The sequence below is a fragment of the Geotrypetes seraphini genome, chromosome 14 (assembly GCF_902459505.1).
Source record: "Geotrypetes seraphini chromosome 14, aGeoSer1.1, whole genome shotgun sequence".
Taxonomy (NCBI): domain Eukaryota; kingdom Metazoa; phylum Chordata; class Amphibia; order Gymnophiona; family Dermophiidae; genus Geotrypetes; species Geotrypetes seraphini.
This window is the reverse complement of record NC_047097.1, coordinates 11,512,887-11,533,386: the sequence shown is the minus strand read 5'-3', so window position 1 is coordinate 11,533,386 and position 20,500 is coordinate 11,512,887. Positions and strand designations below refer to the sequence as shown.

At 43.5% G+C, this 20,500-nt stretch overlaps 1 protein-coding gene across 1 annotated transcript in view; it reads left to right on the top strand.

Moving 5' to 3' along the window:
- Positions 1 to 3,082: 3,082 nt before the first annotated feature.
- The window catches only part of SHF (Src homology 2 domain containing F), a 407,737-nt gene continuing 390,319 nt past the window's right edge, over positions 3,083 to 20,500 (top strand). Inside the window, exon 1 of the mRNA XM_033921025.1 lies at positions 3,083 to 3,705. Coding sequence (XP_033776916.1) covers positions 3,130 to 3,705 — 576 coding nt within the window. The 5' untranslated portion in view covers positions 3,083 to 3,129. The remainder of the gene's footprint in view (positions 3,706 to 20,500) is intronic.

Sequence of the window (20,500 nt, the reverse complement as noted above, 5' to 3'; positions counted from 1 at the left end):
CAACTAAAGTTGCTTGCACAAATCTGTGTATTGCGATGTGCACTGTGCAACTTAGGGGGTCCTTTATTAAGGCGTGCAAATCGGTTCGCATGCCTTAATAAAAGGACCCCCTTAGTTAACAAACCAATCTCAACACAGATAACTAATTAGAATTTACAAACACAACTTTCTAAGCATATGCTTAGAGGGATTCCCTACTCCCTACTCCCCTCTGGAAACTTCGCACCATTAAACGCTATTTCGACCACCTCTCCTTCCGTCTTCTGGTCCAGTCACTAATCTTAAGTACACTGGACTACTGTAACATCATATACCTGGGATCCTATAAAAACACCATCAAACGCTTAAGAATAGTTCAAAATGCTGCTGTCCGCCTCATCTTCGGCCTCAAAAAATATGACCACGTCAGCCCCCATTATGCTAAACTCCACTGGCTGCCGGTGGAGGCAAGGATCATCTTCAAATTCGCCTGCCTCTGCTTCAAAACCCTAGCAGGCTCTTCCCCAATCTACCTATCCGAGCACCTTGAAATCGCTGGCCCCTCTCGTACACGAAACACCTACCTGTTCTCCTTTCCTTCCCTGAAAGGCTGCCTCTACAAGAAATTTCTCGACAGATCCCTCGCATTCCAAGCGAGCAAATGGAACAAATGCCTCACAGCACTCATCTCCAATTCCCCCCCCTACCAAATGTTCAGGAAGACAATCAAAACCTACCTTTTTGATAAATTCCTCTAACTTCGCCCCCCCCCTCTTCCTTGCCTCCTCCTCGGACCTTGACTTACCTCAGTCTCTCGACTCTTCCAATTCTGTCTGCCACCAAACGGCTTAACAAAATGGATCACCCTATCCAACTAATCACCCCTTCTTCTTTACCCCCCTTACTTAATGCCTCTGCTCGGCTTTATTGAACGCCGCAGTATATATCACCGCTGTATGTAACACTACTGTATGAACTCCGCTATATATATGCAACCTACAACAAATGTAACTTCACTGCAATAGTAACCGACCTGAAAAATAACTTCACCGCAAATGTAGCGTCGCCGAAAATGTAAATTTAGCTATGCCAAAAAAAAAAAAATGTGTAACTTCGCTGTAATGTACAGTCTCTTCATCTGTTAACCGCATACAACTTCCATGGTAATGCGGTATACAAAAATAAAGTTATTATTATTATTATATTCTATAAAGTGACATTAGTAAATTCTGCTGTGTGGATCTCAAAAGGGGGAGGAGCAGGGCAAGCCAGGGGCCTTCTTTACAAGTTAGGTGCACAGTTATAGACTACACCTGACCCATGCAGAATCTAAGCACAGACATTTATAAGAACATAAGCTTTGCCTCTGCTGGGTCCATCATGCCCAGCAGTCCGCTCATGCGGCGACCCATCAGGTCCAGGACCTGTATACTAGCCCTCTATCTATACCCTTCTATCCCCTTTTCCTTCAGAAAATTGTCCAATCCCTTCTTGAACTCCAATACCGTACCCTGTCCTATCACTCCCTCTGGAAGCGCGTTCCAGGTGTCCACCACCCGTTGGGTGAAGAACTTCCTAGCATTGGTTCTGAATCTGTCTCCTTTTAATTTTTCTAAATGCCCTCTCGTTCTTGTAGTTGTCGAAAGTTTGAAGAATCTGTCCCTCTCCACTTTATCCATGCCCTTCGTGATCTTATAAGTCTCTATCATATCCCCTCTAAGTCTCCGCTTCTCCAGCGAAAAAAGCCCCAGTCTCTCTAATCTTTCAGCGTATGAAAGGTTTTCCATACCTTTTATCAAACGCGTCGCTCTCTTCTGACCCATCTCGAGTATCGCCATATCCTTCTTTAGGTACGGCGACCGATATTGGACGCAGTACTCCAGATTTTAATTGGTGTAAATGGCTATGCTTTCATTTTAGTTGTGGGGATGCGCCCTATACTAGTCGAGACCGTGGCAAACTCAGATGCTGATTACAGAATAGCACTACGGTGGATTTTTTTTTTTTTGGGGGGGGACCATAAACAGAACTTTCCCCACAGGTCCTTTTTCCATATTCTATATCACGAACTATGAGATCAACAAATCAACATCTTCTCATAGTTCCTTCTTTAAAGATAATACGAGGCGAAATGAAATCTTCTCGATTACAGCACCCCAGCAATTATTTGTCAATGCCTTTTTATGCTAAGGTATATTTCAGTTGATAATCGCCTTTTAGAATTTTTCTGACCTTGATGTATGATTTAAAGCTTGCTTGTATTTCTGAATTGATTGAATTTGTGCTCTATCCCTATTATAACAGGGACAATTAACTATGTCGTTTAGACATGTCTATGTTATATGTGCTAATCGGAGGGAAACAAGATTTTATGTATGTGGTATGGAAACCGCATAGTTGTATGCGGTATATAAATTTACCTATACACCTCCGGGAAGAAACAGTATTAGAACGATTTAAATGTTCATGAAAAAGTTTCCTTTTCATGGATGCTTTCGGGAATTAGCTTAGCTTAAAATTAATTGCTCATTACGCTCCCCCATTAATGCAGCGCTCTTAAAGAATGAACAAGCCTTAACTAACAAGGTCTCCCTTCCTTAATGCTTTCCCCCCTAATTGTTCCTTTTCCTTTGAAATTTGTAGTTCTACCCCTCTCTCCCTCCCATTCAAGTATGACTGACGTCTGTAGTTAGTCCATAGTATGTTTTCTATGTGACAAAATTTTGCATGTACATCGTTTTATCAAATTGTAAGAAAAACTTGAAAATTGTATGGGGGGAGAGGTGAAGGGGGAAGGAAATAGGGGGAGGGTATTGAGAGATGTAACGGGTAATTTGGAAACCTATTTTTGAAGAAATGAAAGACATTTGATGGAAATTAATGTGATGAATTGTATTGTCTATTTACTGGATTTCTTCAATAAAATGTTATAAATTAAGAAAACCGTGGCAGTAGGACCGGGGCTTTGCAGTCCTGGCCAGCGCCGCCAGATGGCAGCCTCGCCCTCCCGGGGGCCGCCTGGCTGCCGTGTGTTTGGGATATTTTGGGAGGGTTGGATCGCTTTGCTTTTTTTTTTTTTTTAAATCCTGTCCGAGCTCACGCCGTCGCCGCTGTTTCCTTAGTCTCGGCGAGTCCAGAGCTCCGGGTCCCATGCTGCTGAGCGGAGCTCCCCCGTCCGCTGCCCGCTCGTCGGCCCCCGGAAGCGTGAAGCCGCCCCCGCTCCCCCCGCAGCCGCCGAGTCGGGGGCGGGACCCGTGCGGCGGCCCCCCCGCCAGCCCCAGCCAGCAATGCGCCGGCAGCATGGCCAGATGGTTCAAAGAGCACCTGGGCTTCAAGAGCGCCAAGCCCTGCCCCCCCGAGCCCCCCAAGCCGGACTACCGCCACTGCCAGCTCCCGCCGCCCCTGCCCGCCGCCCCGCAGCAGCCCGACATCGTGGCCGCCTACAAGCGGCAGAAGGAGCGCGACTTCGAGGATCCGTACTCCGGGGGCCCCGGCGCCGCCTCTCCCGAGGTCAAGTACATTTCCCCCAAACACCGGCTCATCAAGGTGGAGGCGACGGAGAAAGGGAGCCCGGCTGCCAGCGGCGGGGCCGTGCCCGCCCAGGCCCCTCCGTCGGCGCCCGCCGCTGCCGCCGCCTCCCCGGGCGCTACCCCCACTGCTGCTGCTGCCCCCCCGAGCGTCAAATCTCCCGGCTCTCCCCCTCCGGAGGACGGCAAGCAGGAAAAAGTAAGTCCCAGTTTCTCGGCTGCTGCTGCGAAAAACTTCGGCTACTTTGGTAACTAACCTTAAGCGACGTCTAACGTCCCTTTACGCGCATACATGCGGATACGCACGCGCGTAGGCGTGCAGGGGAGCCCCCTAGTGTTCAACAAGCGCCCCAAAAGGGGTAACTTATGGAGGGCACAAGGGTGGCTTATCTGCTCCTTATCTGGAGCTGCTGAGCCATGCCAGGGCTGCCCTTACCCCGGGGGTGTCAAAGTCCCCTCCTGGAGGGCCGCAATCCGGTCGAGGTTTTCAGGATTTCCCCAATGAATATGCATGAGGTCTATTTGCATGCGCCGCTTTCGCTGTATGCTACTAGATCGCATGCGTATTCACTGGGGAAATCCTGAAAACCCCGACCGGATTGCGGCCCTCCAGGAGGGACTTTGACACCCCTGCCTTACGCGTACTAGGGTGGAATAGCCGAGAATGTGTTCTTACGTTTTGCAGGAATGTTGTACCTCGCTGTCAGAGCAGCGGGTGGGCACGGATTTCTTCTCTCCCCCCCCCCACCCTTTGCTCCAAAATAAAAATGTAATGTAATTTATTTCTTATATACCGCTAATCCGTTAGGTTCTAAGCGGTTTACAGAAAATATACATTAAAATTATAAGTAAAAAAGTACTTAGAAATTACCTTACTGTCCCGAAGGCTCACAATCTAACTAAAGTACCTGGAGAGTAATAAAAAACTGAAAAATAGAGATAGAGGAAAAAATAAGAAAATAAACATTCTAACAAGACAGCATTGATCTAAGTACTTTGGAAGGTAGAAGAGAGGAGAGAAAGGAATAGATGCAGAAGGGAGGAACCGTTGACCAATAGAATTCTGGAGAAATTTAAATGATAGAAATAGAACAAAACAAGTGGCAAAACAATGAATAAGATTAAAAATAATTCATAAACTGGAAAGAAAAATAATACATTGTCTTCAATCCACGGTTTCAGCGTCAGTAAAATGAGAATCGGATCCCAGCATTATGTTGCTAGGGGGGCCACGTAAAATTGAAACCTGGCAGAGGAAGGGGACCCGGCTAGCGAGAGTCCACATTCCCCACGGTTGCCGGAAAATACACGTGTTCGTAAAAGGAATGTGTGTGTGTGTGTTGAGGGAGCCTTGGCTTTTCACATAACTTGTGCAGGCGGAAAACCATCCACCCCATAAATCAAGGCCGTCCGATTCGTTGGGGGGGGGGGGGGGGGGAGGGAGGGGGAGCTGGTGGCCGCTGTCCCCGAGTTGCTGGTGCTAATCGTCCTACAAAGTTCACAGCTTTTCGTTCCTTGCAAGAAGGCAACGAACAGCTGGCGCTGCAAACTTTATTCACTAACAACCTCATCTGGAGGGACTGTTTAGGAGATGATTGAAATGCGATATGCCCCTCTCATTATTTGCTCGGAATTACTAAGTATTTGGTTCAGTACACATTTTTTTTGAAAGGACGTTTGTTTAAACGGACATCTTGAAAACATATTAAGGCTTTTGGTCCTACCTCCCTGATTTCCCCCCCCCCCCGAAACCCCCCCATCCTGCAGCCAGATTATATTATTTCTGGATATTATACATTAATATTCCTACACATTCCATGTTCTGTGTTTTTATTTTAAGGCATATTAGCTTCCAAGAAACTGGAGGTTATGGGAGGCTCATTGGGTCTAAGAGCCCTGAAGGATGCGTCAGGAGAGCTCCCAGGATGAGACTATAGATTAAAGAATGACAACGGGGTCAAATTTTTCCATCCCTTGAGTTCTTTTCGTGTCCCTGCCGCATTCCTGCAAGTTCCGTCCTCGTCTGCACAAGCCTCAAACACCTAAAAATCATGCGTCCGAGGCTTGTGCGGTTAAGGCAGAGCTTACAGGAATGGGGCTGGTTCAGCAACAAAACGCATGGGGGAAAAATTTGTCCCCATGTCATTCTCTACTATCTTGTAACATTCACTTTGACCGCCTTTGTAATTTACCTGTCCCCTGGAAACTTTGGTACAGCCTGAGGTCTGGAAAGGATGATATATTTCTACTAAATTATAAAGGACATTTATGATCTTTATAGCGCTCTCAAATTCTTAATTACTGTTATTTGGTGCATTTATAAAGAAAGGTACATTAACTGCTTCTAACACTTGCAAGGGGCGTAATGCCATTTTTTTCCAGTATGTGCCTTTCATTTGTCCTTGTTTGAACTGAGTAGCTCCAGAGGTTTGTCTGTCAAATGCATTCAGAATATTTTTGGGTTTTTAGCCAATCGAATTTCCAGTGGTGCATGAAAGGGCCTTGAGATCCCCCAGCCACCCCTTTGCACAGTAATTTTAAACTGAAGCTAAATACAGAAAAGACAAAAATCTTTCTAGCAAGTCCAAAAGATAAAATAACTAGCTCATCGCTTCATCTAAATAGTCATGACTACCAGATTTAAAAATCTATAAAAATATTAGGAGTCCCATTAGACTCTCACTTAACTATGGTAGAACATACGAATTCAGTGGTGAAGAAGTGTTTTTTTTGGGCTATGGAAACTAAAGACCATCAAAAAATACTTCGATCCTCTATCCTTTAGACCAGGGATGTCAAAGTTCCTCCTCGAGGGCTGCAATCCAGTTGGGTTTTCAGGATTTCCCCAATGAATATGCACGAGATCTGTTAGCATACAATGAAAGCAGTGCATGCAAATAGATCTCATGCATATTCATTGGGGGAATCCTGAAAACCCGACTGGATTGTGGCCCTCGAAGAGGGACTTTGACACCCCTGCTTTAGACTATTGGAGCAGGCATTAGTGCTACCTATACTGGACTATTTCAACATTGTTTATTTGGGAGTACCAAAGAAAATTCTGAGAATAGTGCAGAACACGGCTGTCCGTCTGATATTTGGGTTGAAGAAAATTGATCATGGTCCTTACTACCGAATGTTGCATTGGCTGCCGGTAGAAGCACGAGTAATTTTTAAGCTTTCCTGTATTTGATTTAAGCTGGTTTGGGGATTGGCCTCTACCTACCTTCTATCTCATTTTGTGCTATACAGCCCTACGAGGATAACCAGGAATTGCATTTTATTTGCATATCCAAAGATCACTGGTTGTAGATACAGGTCTTTTTTTGGAAAGGATGCTTGCATTTCAAGCAAGTAAACAACAGTCCTGGTTGGGTAATTATATTATTAGTGGAGCCATGTTGTCTTATGGCGTATTTCGAAAAGAAATGAAGACTGTTCTATTGGATAAATTCATTTCCTAATTGAGGTTTTATTCATAACAAAAACCCTGCACTGTCTATACTTTTAGCAAACATGTTGTACTTTTATTGTTAGTATTTTGTATTTCGCTGATGGTCCAGCTCTCTTCTGTGTAAACCGCCTAGAAATCGTTTAATTGTGGCGGTATAGAAGAATAAAGTACAAGGGGGCACTCGGAGAAATTGAAAGGGGACAGGTTTAGAACAAACGCTAGGAAGTTCTTTTTCACTCAGAGGGTGGTGGATACATGGAACGCGCTTCCAGAGGCTGTTGTAGACAAGAAAACATTAAATGGTTTCAAAGAAGGTTTGGATAGATTCCTAGAAGAAAAAGGGATTGAGGGGTATAGATAGGTATAGACCATTGCTCAGGCAATGGGCCACCGCGGGAGCGGACCGCTGGGCAGGATGGACCTATGGTCTGCCTCAGCGGAGGCAACTTCTTATGTTCTTATGTCTTGTTATGTTATGTTATGTTATGTCTTGGTTATGTTATGTTATGTTATGTTATGGTCCTCATTATGTTATGTTATGTCTTGTTATGTTATGTTATGTAATGTAATGTAATTTATTTCTTATATACCGCTACATCCGTTAGGTTCTAAGCGGTTTACAGAAAGTCTACATTAAGATTATAAATAAGAAAGGTACTTAAAAAATTCCCTTACTGTCCCGAAGGCTCACAATCTAACTTAAGTACCTGGAGGGTAATAAAGAAGTGAAAGATAGAGATAGAAGAAAAAATAAAATAAACATTTTAACAATACAGCATTGATCTAAATACTTTGGAAGGTAGAAGAGAGGAGAGAAAGGAATAGATGCAGAAGGGAGGAACCGTTGAACAGTAGAATTCTGGAGAAATTTAAATGATAGAAATAGAACAAAACAAAGACAAAAGGCAAAACAGTAGATAAGATTAAAGATAATTCATAAGTTGGAAAGAAAAAATAAAAATAAAACTTGTCTTCAATCCACGGTTTCAACTTCATTGATGAAGTGGAGCAAATAAGTTTAGGAGGAGCGATGACGTTCCCAGAAAAAGGGCTTCTTCAGGGAAGAGATTTGACTGACAGTCTCATGGTCTTGGAGTGCATCAGTGTTTGGGGTGAGTTGAGGTGTAAAAAGAAAGTACAATCAGAGAGCCATGCAATTATGTTTTTTTTCTAAACCTTCTCTCTTGTATCATTTATTAATTTGCAGAAGAGAGCTTTAGTAAAATATGAGAACCTGACCTACTGCAGGATAGACTGGCTTTGGGAATCCGATTGACCAACATCTTCTGTCTTTATCTGCAGGTTTTTAATTGCCTGGAGTTTCGTGGGCCCAGCAAAGGTCATTTCATTGTAGCTGCTAGGAAGGAGATGCTTTTTGTAAATTAAAATTACAGGAGCTTGGAAATATGTATGTGTGTGTGTGTCCGGCTCCTGAGCTTGCCAATTTGAATCATAACGTTTTCATTTGCCATTCAGACCTTGGGTAGAAGTGTGCCGTTTCAGTTTGTGTGCTAGGCAGCAAAATTGAACTCAAGACAGCTCATAAATCAGTCGTCACAAAGATGGACACATTCAGGGCAGCAGATAACACAGTAGGATGGCTTAAAACAACAGCAGCGGAAGCCTGGACTCTCCTGCCGTGTCGCACTCGGTGTCTGATCTCACGAGAAACCCTTTGGATGTAGCAGTTTTTTAACTGGAAACGCTTAGAAGCAAAAACTGGATGTGACCAAATCGCAGTGGATCTGCTCTCGCCCCTGACTGGTTACGTGAGTTTTTGTCCTGTTCGATAAACCCCCTGAAGGCCGTGCCAGTTAACTAGTCTTGCATTATCCGTTTGCTGTTTACCTGATTTCCACACTGAAGTTTCTCTCGTCTGTGATTTGTGCTTCTCAAGATATAGCACTTCTCTGGAGTAGTCTCCAGGGGTCCCGACAGTGCAAACAACAAGGCAAGGACACCATATAAATCAAGAAACAAGATAAATTCCATTTACTTAGCGTTACCCTGCAGCAGGGCTATGCATCTCTTCCCTGTAGTTAGCTTGCAGTAGAAAGGATGCAGTGAAACTAGTCTGCCTGCGGAATCTGTTGCTGGAGGATGCGGTTGTGGTGACTAATGTACCGGGGTTCAAGAGATGTTTGAGTAAGTTTCTGGAGGAAAAGTCCTTAAATCATCAACCACGTGGACTTGGAAGAGCCATTGCTTCTTCCTGCAAATGAGCTATGAGTAATAGATCTACATTTTGGGATGTGCCCGGTACTTGACCTAGATGGCGACCATAGGAGATAGGATGACGTCTCAGTGGATCTTGGTCTAAATCAGCAGGGCTTTTCTTATGTTCAGAGGATTTAAACAGGGCTCGGCAGTTTGCTTGGCTACTGACTGCAAGGCAGCATTGAGTAAGTACCAGTGACTGGTAGTAATCTGTGCTTTAATGCAATGCATTGGTGTAGTCTGGCCTACATATTTTGGAGGGGGAAAGAGTAGGAAAGTCATATTGCTAGTGGGGTAAGCTGACTGATTTAGCATTAGAATTTGGGAAGGTGCTGTTCTTCCATGCCTACCCCTATGATTAGGGCTACCATATGGCTCCAGAAAAAGGAGGACGGATTGAGAGATCCGGGTTTTACTTCCATTGGAAGTAAAACCCAGATGTCTCAATCTGTCCTTTATTGCTTTCGATTGAAGTAAAACCCGGATGTCTCAATCCATCCTCTGTTTTCTGGAGCCATATGGTAACCCTACCTATGATTGTAATGCACTTTAGTTTATAACATTTTATTGAAGGAATCATACATATGTACAAGTATACAAAAATATAATACATAATATTCTCATAACAATTAAATTCATAAAAATATTTGTTAAACATAGTTCTATAAAAGGCCATGCTTCCCTAGCAGGGGTGCCGCCTACGAGGTTCATATTTCATCATTTTTCACTTTATATGTACATGCCCCAACTGTGCCAAAACACACTTTACGCCACAAGCGGTGGCAGCTTTGAGCTTGTCACCGCTCCCCTCTCCCCTAAATGCTGCCGTCGAACTTGCTTTCAAAGGATCATCCAAAAGATATTGAATAGTACTCAAGAAAATATCCAAACCTATTTCAGACAGATGTACACCAGCCGGAGGGTACAGCCCTGGACAGTCAGCAGTCAGTAAATCATGGTGCAATACCAAACCCCCAAAAGCCACTACAAACCTAGAAATCTCAGCATTCACTTTTTGGTAACCTGTCAATAGCTATAACATTCTTTGCATCTTTCCAGACTCTCTGAGGAATCACACAATTTGGGCTTCAGGAAAAGACCAAGTCGCCGTCAACAAATCCCTTTTCATTTGCCGAATCAAATCGACACCTTTGACAGAACAAATATCGTTTCCCCTTCCCCCCCCCAATGAACAATAATTAATACAGGTGAGGAAAATCGCCTTACCTGGAACAAAGTAGGTAACAATTGATCCCAAGACTTGCCCCTTATACCTTACCATCTTATCCTTATACCCTGCTCCATAAGTCCCAAATTAGAACCCCAGCAAGACTACGGTACATGGCATGCCTATGGGCCCAGAAGACATAAGAATGACCACAGATCCATACACAGATATCCGGAGGCTCTGGAATGAGAGGGCATAGGATTAAGTCAAGAGGTGATAGGGTCAGGAGTCTAAGGAAATACTTCTTTTTTTTTTTTTTTTTTTACCAGAAAGGGTGGTAGGTGCGTGGAATAGTCCCCGGAAGAGGTGGTTGAGACATTGTCTGAATTCAAGAAAGCGTGGGACATGCGAGTGGGATGTCTTATGGAGAGGGAGGAGATAGTGAATGCTGCGGATGGGCTATTTTGCCTTTATCTGCCATCGTGTTTCTAAGAAATGACCCTCTGAGGAGCGAAGGCAGCAATTGAAAAACATAAAGCCTCTGGGGAAGTGTTCAGCTACTCCAAATGAATGAAGGGTGTCCTTGTTTTCCTGCTCTGGGCTCATGGGTGCTCTCTTTTAGTTAGCTCCTTTGCTGATGTTTGCTAACGGCATAGAAATCTAATGCAGAGTAAGATATTTCAGCATATGTGGCCTAGGGCTAGTTAAATGTGCCCTTGGGCAGGTGACGGTGTTTGACTGTTTACCCACCGGCAAAGCAAAAAGTTGTCTCTGAAAATCAGTTCATTTAAGCACAGGTTGAGAGTGAGTGTTTGTGTGTGTGTAGTTGTGGTGGGGTGTTGAGACTAGTGATAAGCAGTGTTAGTGTTAGAAGGTTGCAAACAGGGCAATAGCCCTGTGATCTCATGCTATTTGGAGGGGGGGGGAGGGCTCACACCAGTTTGAAGCTGACCCTAGCTATTTAAACAGTGACTCTGATGCTAGGCTTATGCTATGAATTGGGGGTAAGTGAGCATCCTCCTGCTGCGGACAGTGTGGGGCAGTTCAGGGGGGGCGGGGGGCGGAGGGAGTGGGCATCCCTTCTGCCGGCCGACTTGCGGTAGGGTTTCGGGGTTTCCTGATGCAGCTGCTGAGCTGATTGCAGCAGGGAGATTTCCGTGCCACGATCAGCTTAGCGGCCGCGTATATTTCAGGTGCCTATCGTGGCCCTAGGTAGACGCCTATGGCGGCTTAAGTTTGCCTAAGGCCACTTCCGGGCAAAAACACGCCCTGCCTTGGATGAGCTTAAGCGGCCGCAGGCATCTCCCTGCACCCACCGCAGATGCCTACACTGTAGGTAACCTTCCTCGGGCTGGTTTTTTTTTGTTTTTTTTTTAAACATGCATCCTGATTGGCTGGTTAGATAGCGGTAGGACGCCTACCGCTGCCTAAAATCGGGACGCCGTTTATAGAATGTGGCCCTGTATTTTCACTTGCATCATGATTATTCATTTCCCCATTTCATTAAGACTTCAAAGGCTTGACAATATGGCAGTATAACATTTCACAGCAGCTATTAACCACTCTCCAACTGATGTCCCCAAAACGTGGCGATCACTTGATTTAAGGTCCAGTGTAATTCGACATTCAATCCCTTTGGATCTAGAGTTTGCAATTCAAAAATCCAGCGTTTTTAAATGATTAAAGAACGACGTCATTTAAACGGCATTTTTCACTTAATTAAATGCTGTTTATGGAATACAGGGCCTATTTTATTTAATTATTTACCCTCTTTCCCTTTTACAAAAGCGTAGTGTGGTTTTTAGCGCCAGCCATGATGATTAACAGCTCTGACGCTCGTGGAATTCCTATTAGCGTCCGAGGTCTTACCGCACTAAAAACGGTAGTGCGGCTTTGTAAAGGAAGCAGGGTTAGCCTGGCCTCTTAAGGAAGTTCAGAAACACGATTACATTACAGAAGCATATCTCCAATCGCACTGGCTTCCGATCCCAGCAAGAATACAATTTAAATTCTACTGCCTACTATTTAAGACTTTATACGGAGACAGTCCAAACTACCTGAATAACCGCCTCATCCACAACACCGCAACCAGACATAGGAAAACTCACACCCCATTCTCATACCCCCCAATTAAGGAGGTCAAACGGAAAAAACTATATGATGGCCTCCTGGCCACTCAAGCAGCCAAACTAGACAACCAAATCGCCAATCTACTGACGGCATCCCTCGACTACAAGACTTTTAGAAAAGAAATAAAGACCATACTCTTCAAGAAAACTCTGAAAAAATAAATAATACCGCAAGTCCCAAACTCCACCTCTCACTAAAGCCAACTACCCCAAACAAATAACCTTACACATTTCTTACTCTTTTTGAAAATGACCAATTTTTTTTTTTTTTTTGTAAGTTCTTGTTGTAATACATCTTGGATAATTCTTTTGTAATCCACCTTGGAACGCTCTCCCAGAGGAGGTTGTGACGGAGACCTCCATTATAGGATTCAAGGGCAAGTTGGATGCATACCTCCTTGCAAATCACATTGAGGGATACAGGTAAACAAGGTCTCATTATGAAGCACCTAGTTGGGCCTCCACGTGTGCGGGTCACCGGACTGGATGGACCAAGGGTCTGATTCGGTGAAGGCATTTCTTATGTTCTTATGTTGAATTGCAAGGTAATGGCGGAATAGAAATCCCTAATGTAATGTAATGTTATAAAATCAGGTACTTGGAGCATTTTCGCGATCTGTCCTGGTGGGCTCACAGTCACAAGGAGCAGTTACTGTCAGTAATTCCCTTAGACCAGGGGTGTCCAACCTGCGGCCCGAGGGCTGCATGCGGCCCAGTGAAGTATTTTGTGTGGCCCCGGTCGAGGGCAATGCAGTGCTTTCCTCTGCTGCCTCAGGGTGTTTACCGTCTTGCCGGCTCCCTCCTCTGTCTTGCTGCAGCGTTTGCGCGGCCCCAGAAACATTTTTTTTTTTTTTTTTTGGACAATGCGGCCCAGGGAAGCCAAAAGGTTGGACACCCCTGCCTTAGATATAAGCATTTACATTAGCCCTTGAGCTAGCAATCTGTAAGGGCTGCTTTTACGAAGGTGCGCTAGCGTTTTTAGCGCACGCACAAGATTAGCGCGCATGCTAGCCGAAAAACTGCTGCCTGCTTAAAAGGAGGCGGCAGCGCCTAGCGCGCGCTAGAACCGCTAGCGCACCTTTGTAAAAGGAGCCCTAAGTGTTTGTTCTTAAAGTCGGGCGTATATGCAACTGTATTTGTGTAACAGCAATTGTGTACATACGGTAATCGCCGTCATAGAATTTGTACGTAGAATACACACTTTAGGTGCCTAAATTTTGAAGACCCTTTTTAAAAAAAAAAAAAAAATCTTTATTCATTTTTAAACTTATAATAATGATTTTGAAGACCCTTTGAGAATTGCTCTCTATACCTGGATGTCGTACGCCTTGGGTTTGGCTCGCTAATGAACCCTTTGCAGTTTTGGGAGTCTCTGCCGGTGGAGATGGCTCGTTTCTGCTCCTCGTCCTCTCTTTGAGTCCTGCCGGCGTCTGACAGTGGACCAGAGTTGCTCCGCCGGCCTCCTCATTGATCTGATGGGGAAGTTACTCTCCGATCGCCTAAGCCAGGCGATCAATACCTGTCTCGGCTGTGATCTGCAGTGTACACAGAGGCAGTCTCTGTGCTCCGTGATACAAGTGAAGTGTTCAAAGAGCACAGTCTAACTGGACTGCTGCTTTACAAGAACAAAAACACTTTTCTGAAGCTGGAGAAGGGGAGGGGCGCTGACCTCTTAAGCCCTTGTTGCCCTTTAACACTGAACGCTTTGAAGATAATACAAGTCAATTACAACTTTGACGTGCCCTATAAATAAGTTCTGAGTGCGGCACTTAGGGAGTAAAGGGCTGCAGACAAGCTTCGCGGTGCTAAGTAGCTCTGTGGTCACTTACTGATTCAAAAAACTGATTTTAGACCTGCCACTGGCTTGTTGACCATTAGATTTATGCTACTTTGGACAGGCTAATCTAATTGTGGCTAGCTGTGTGTCTCTACCATTGGGAGTAACAACCGAGTATATTTCCCATTGGAATAAGTTGTTAACACTTGTTTGCACAGTAAAATCACTTGGCTGAAATTACTATAATATATAAGCAAAAATTTATCTTATGTTAAAATATTATTTTAGATACGAGTTTTTTTTTTTGTTTTTTTTTAAATCTTTATTAATTTTCAAATGTTAACAGTGCCATGCAATAAATTTAAACATAAACACTATACAGAACGCACTTTAAATGCACAAATAAAAACAATCATTTTCACCCTCCGCCCTCTTAGATATGGTTTTAATAATTTGTATTTTTTTGGGGGGGAGGAAGGGGGGGTTCTGTTATTTTGTCAAACTGCCCTGAAAAAAATTCTATTTCTAACGGTGGCCTAAGGGCTCCTTTTACAAAGCCGCGCTAGGGCTTTAACGCGCGGAATAGCGCGTGCTAAATTTCCACATGCGCGCTAGCCGCTACCGCCTCCTTTGGAGCAGGCGGTAGATTTCCGGCTAGCGCGCGCTAACCCGGTGTGTGCGTTTAAACCGCTAGCGCGGCTTTGTAAAAGGAGTCCTAAGTTTTCTTAAATTAATTGAATGTTCTTTTCTGTTCATCCCTTGGGTGGCTAGGGTCAAACACCCAACAAGGTCAAGTATCTGTCAGGTTAACAGTGCTAGAGCTGAATTTGAATAATGCTGCTGCCTATCCGGAGCGTCATTTTGGAAAAGCGGGTTAAAAGAAATCCAAGACTCTCTGTTCTCCCTCAGGCTCAACTGATGCTAACTTCGGGTAATTTTTGGAAGCACTAAATTTTGCTTGAGATTAAAATCACCAAGCACATAATTTGATGTAAATCTTCACACAGCTAGCATAGGAATTCTGTGAGCGTCGGAGTATTTAGCGCTCTGGGCCCTGGTAGAAACCTCTACCATGGCTTAGTAAAAGGAAGGAGGGGGGGGGGGTGTTAGTTTTTCTTGGGATATTATTATTATTTTTTTTACCTGTGGAAACAGCAGTACCTCCCATAACTTCTCCCAAATATTTCAGTTGTAGTGCCTAGTCTTTCTGTTGGTCAGTTCCTTTCATCTGGAAACGAGCAATTATCACCCCATCACCTCAGAAATATTCTGGATTGAATACTGCTTTCTATCATACTGCATCTTTTCTCTCAAACAGTTGTAGAGAAAGTTTTTTATATTTGTAGAACATAAGAATTGCCGCTGGTGGGTCAGATCAGTGGTCCTTCTTGCCCAGCAGTCCGCTCACGCGGCAGCCCTCTGGTCAAAGACCAGCGCCCTGAGACTAGCCCTACCTACGCACGTTCTGGTTCAGCAGGAACTTGTCTAACTTTGTCTTGAATTCCCCCATAACAGCCTCCGGAAGAGCGTTCCTGTTTTCTACCACTCTGAGTGAAGAAGAACTTCCTTACGTTTGTACGGAATCTATCCCCTTTCAACTTTAGAGAGTGCCCTCTCGTTCTCCCTACCTTGGAGAGGGTGAACAACCTGCCCTTATCTACTAAGTCTATTCCTTAAGAACAGTATCGGGCAGAGCTTTGGATTCTTTCTCAGAAATAGCTAAGGAGAAGAAGAAGAAGAAAAAAAAACCCAACAAAGTTTTAGATTGAATCAGGTTGGGCAGACTAGTTGGACCATTCGAGCCTTTATCTGCCATCATCTACTATGTTTCTATGTAATCAAATCCTTGGTTTTTCATCCAGTGCAAGTAGGATTCTGCTGGGAATACGGTACAGAAACTCTTCTCACTGCCCTCTTAGATGACTCGTGTGATATCTATGACCAAGATTATATAGTTTGGATTATTTGTCTGGATCTTCTTATAAGTGCTTTTAGTTCTGCTGTCTACTGATTTTTAACTGCTTCCTTGTGTTAATAGGCATTGGCAGTAAGGTTTTGGACTGGCCCATGCTGGCCCATGCTTCTCCATCTCAGATTTTGGATTGCAGTGTCCTGCAAGGGTTAATTCTAGCCCTTTAGCAACAATTGTACAGGCTTAATGGCGTTCATTAATTCTACTTTTCCCTATGAGGTCTAGCCTCTGATGGTCATCGATCCTCTTGTCCCTACTTCTAGCACATTAAAATCTTGCCTTGAGGATATTGCTCATTGTCTCCATAATACCCCGGATCCTCTGACAAAGGGCCCCGAATTCTCCACTATCTTGAGTCTCACAAGCTGATGAGCTCAGTTCTATGTCTGACCGTACCACATCCTATCGTACAATCTTCTGCCACACTACATCATACTGTTTCACCACTGTCCTCTTATACCATACTATACACCCTATTTACCATACTGTGTCTGCCACACAGTCCTCTATGCTGCAATCTCTCAAGGCATGGCTGCCGCCCAGTGTTTGCTGTTCCATGTCTTTCATGCAGTGGGACAAACAGGGAATTAGCTTGAATACCTAAAGAAATTAATGTAAACCGTTCTGAGGTCCTCTGGGAGAACGGTATAGAAAATTGAATGAATGAATAATAAATTAAATGAAATACTCAAAAGTCCCAGGTAATTTGGATCACGAACAAGTCTTCTCAGCTAAATTTGCCCCTAATCTTTTTAGGCCACTCTGTGTCCTTATTATTATCCCTTAAGATTCTGGGTTGTCACATGGATTTGTAAATAAGCTTTAAGAACATAAGCCGTGCCTCTGCTGGGTCAGACCTGAGGTCCATCATGGCCAGCAGTCCGCTCACGCGGCAGCCCATCAGGTCCAGAACCTGAATACTAGCCCTCTATCTATACCCTAACACACCTTTGTAAAAGGAGCCCTTAGCCTCTGCTTTGATGACCATATCAAATTTTTGTCTATTTCTAGGACCTAGTCTAGGTTCTACACTGTATCTCATATAAGGATTAATATAACTCTCTGACCTCTAATCTGGGACATGGCCATAGCTCATGAATTTTGCTATCTATGAAGATCTTTGGTCATCAGCTGTACCTTGGAGATTGCCTATTTGGCTAATTATTTGCAAAGACAAAAAGATTTTGAGAATAGGTGTTCCTTAATGGGATTTATCTAGATTTGGCAAAACGTCAAACTAAGGTTCTGTTTATTTCATATTTGTTAGGTTCCCCAACTCTTTTTACAAAAATAGGGACATTACACCTAACGGGGAAGCTTAGCTGAAAATAAATGTTGTCATTACAGTCCATCCATATGTCCCAGAGGAGCCTGTGGCCTTTTCTGGCATCTAGAGCAGCTTGAATAATATAAAATCTATATATATAAAATCGGAGGCATGCACGCGTGCATGTATGCATGTGCCGCGACCACGCAAAAACGGCCCGACCGACCCGAACGAAACCCGGCACGCAGATCCCCCACCACCCGGGGCGACATGCTCCGGGGGCCCCGCGGCCCACCCACACACGCTTTGCGACTCAAATTTTAGCCATTTCTCTGCACTGTGCTAGATATTAAGCCTTGGTTATATACAAATGGTCTGCAGAAGGAACTTGCAGGAATGGGGTAGGGACAGGAAAAGAACCGGACTGGATGGGAAAATGAGCTCCCGTGGGGCCGGGAAAAATTTGTCCCCGTGCCATTCTCTAGTAACAAACAAATAATAACAGCATAAGAATATAAGAATAGCCTTACTGGGTCAGGTCTGATCAGACATCAGGGTATTGAAATTTCTCAATCATAACATGCTTATGCTTGCAAAACAGAATTCCCAGGTTATATTACATTGAAACATCAATTACAATAACATTCTTCCAATTATTTAGAACTATTTTCAAGGCAATAGTTAACAGAAGCGTCTGCTTTTGCTAATTTAATTGTTTTGACTACAAACTTCCATATTACCACTTGGAGAATTAAGGGGTCAGGCAGTTGAAAAGTATCTTAACAGTTTTAACCACACTGCTACTTGGTATGTAAAAATTTTGACAATCGAGTAGTAAATGAGATAAAGTGCCCATATCCTGTCTTCATGACCAACAGGAATTATCCATAATCTTGCCTGCCTATACAGATTTTATTGGAATTCAAAGGCGTGATGTGCCTCCCCCCCAAAAATAGATTGCATCAGGAAGATGGACAAGGACATGTGATAAATATTCAGCTATAACTTCCTCCAGGCATTATTGGAAATAGGATCATTAAGTTCATATGCCCAAATTCTACATAAACCTAGACAAAGGTGGTTCTTTGTTAATTTCACAATATGGTAAAATTTCATGGCTGAAGCCTTCAGATTGTCTTATTGAGGGCTGTGATGAATAGTGAAGTCAGTCAATTATTATATCACTTTCCTGATGTTTCTTGTTGATTTGTTTTAATTTTATTGATTATTGTATATCACTTTGATAGTTGTATTTGCAAGGTGGTCAAGCTAAACCAATTTTTTGTAGCTTCAATAAAACCCCTAGTCAGCTGGAAAATAACACTCATATTTATAATTTATAAACACCTAAGATTAGAGCCCCTATAGGGCTGTGGTGGCACCCTGGTTTTTCTCAGGAATCGTTGCAGCTTGACCCACCTATCTAGACCATTTATGGATAAAGCTCGTTTCTTTTGTAGATAGATTTGAGTATAAGGAACTTTTGCTCTGTCTGTAGGAATCCTCAATGTGATGAATTGCCCACATCAGTTGTTTAGTGTTTTGAATGGTCCTAAGGTAGCTGATCCTCAGGAATTAGCCACTTATTTTTATCCAAAGCATATGCTATTTCTACTACATTTGATCAACAGAGGGTGTCTAGGGCTGTAATGGTGTGAACATGTGTAGGTGGGATCATTTTGACTTCGTGTCCAGGGATGAGAGGTTTGATTATAGATGAGATGCTTAATTACCCACGCCCACTGGACATTTGTTGACTGTGGATAACGAAGGCAGTGAGACCTCCTTTGGAAAACTGATGGCAGAGATAGTCACATGTCAGTCCTTTGGTCCTGATGAAACTGGGATGGAGACTTAGTTCTTAACTTTATGTTTACCCATAATGAATAAAATTTTAACAGCTCACCAAAACGTTACCCCTTGTTGCTCCTCGTGGTTCCAAGGAGCTCCCAAGGGGCCTAGTGTGCCCCTTTGGCCATGCCCTATGGTTTGTCCCCTTCCTTCAGTGTTTCTGGGGACTTAGGACCTGAAGTAGGTCCTGAGTCTGCTTCTAAAAACGTATTGGAACCTCATTCAGCTGTTAAGATTTCATTTGTGAAAATGCCTCAGATATTGTCGAGTTTAACAATTATGACTGAGGATCCAGCTTCATTAGAAGCACCACAGAAAATTTCCTTAAAGACTTGTGGCAAATTAATTCTAGAATAAAGGTTTTGTTGAAATCAGCAATAATTTTAAATCGGTCATAAGGAAGTTGTTGAAAAACTGGAATATGTGGACTTAAATATACAAATTGATAAATGGTTACAGGTGATAGAAACACAGGCTTCTAATATGCAAGCACTCTCCACTTCGGCAATTAAAAATTCCTATAATGTGCATATAAAGCTTGAGATGATGGAGAGCACAGCTAGAGTGAGAAATCTGCATTTAGTTAATTTTCCTATTACTCACTCACTTAATTTTACCTGAGATTCTTCTGAGGAAATACCTCGAGGAGATCTTAGGTTTACAGAATGCTGATACATTTTCTATATCTAATTATTACTATATTCCTATATAAAAAAAAAAAAAATCCTGATTGAGCAGAGACTGGATCAGTTGGTATCTACTGAATTTGCCTTTACAGGTTTTCTTGATGATTTGTGGAATTTGCTACAAACTAGATCCATCCTCTTGGTGACTTGCCTAACTGTGAGTGATAAAATGTTGATGATAAGAACATAAGACTGCTGGGTCAGACCAGTGGTCCATCGTGCCTAGCAGTCCGCTCCCGCAGCAGCCCTTAGGTCAAAGCCCATTGCCCTAACAGACAAGCCTTGCCTGCGTGCGTTCTGGTTCAGCAGGAATTTGTACAACTTTGTCTTGAATTCCTGGAGGGTGTTTTCCCCTGTAACAGACTCCGGAAGAGCGTTCCAGTTGTCTACCACTCTCTGGGTGAAGAAGAACTTCCTTACGTTTGTACGGAATCTATCCCCTTTTAACTATAGAGAGTGCCCTCTCGTTCTCC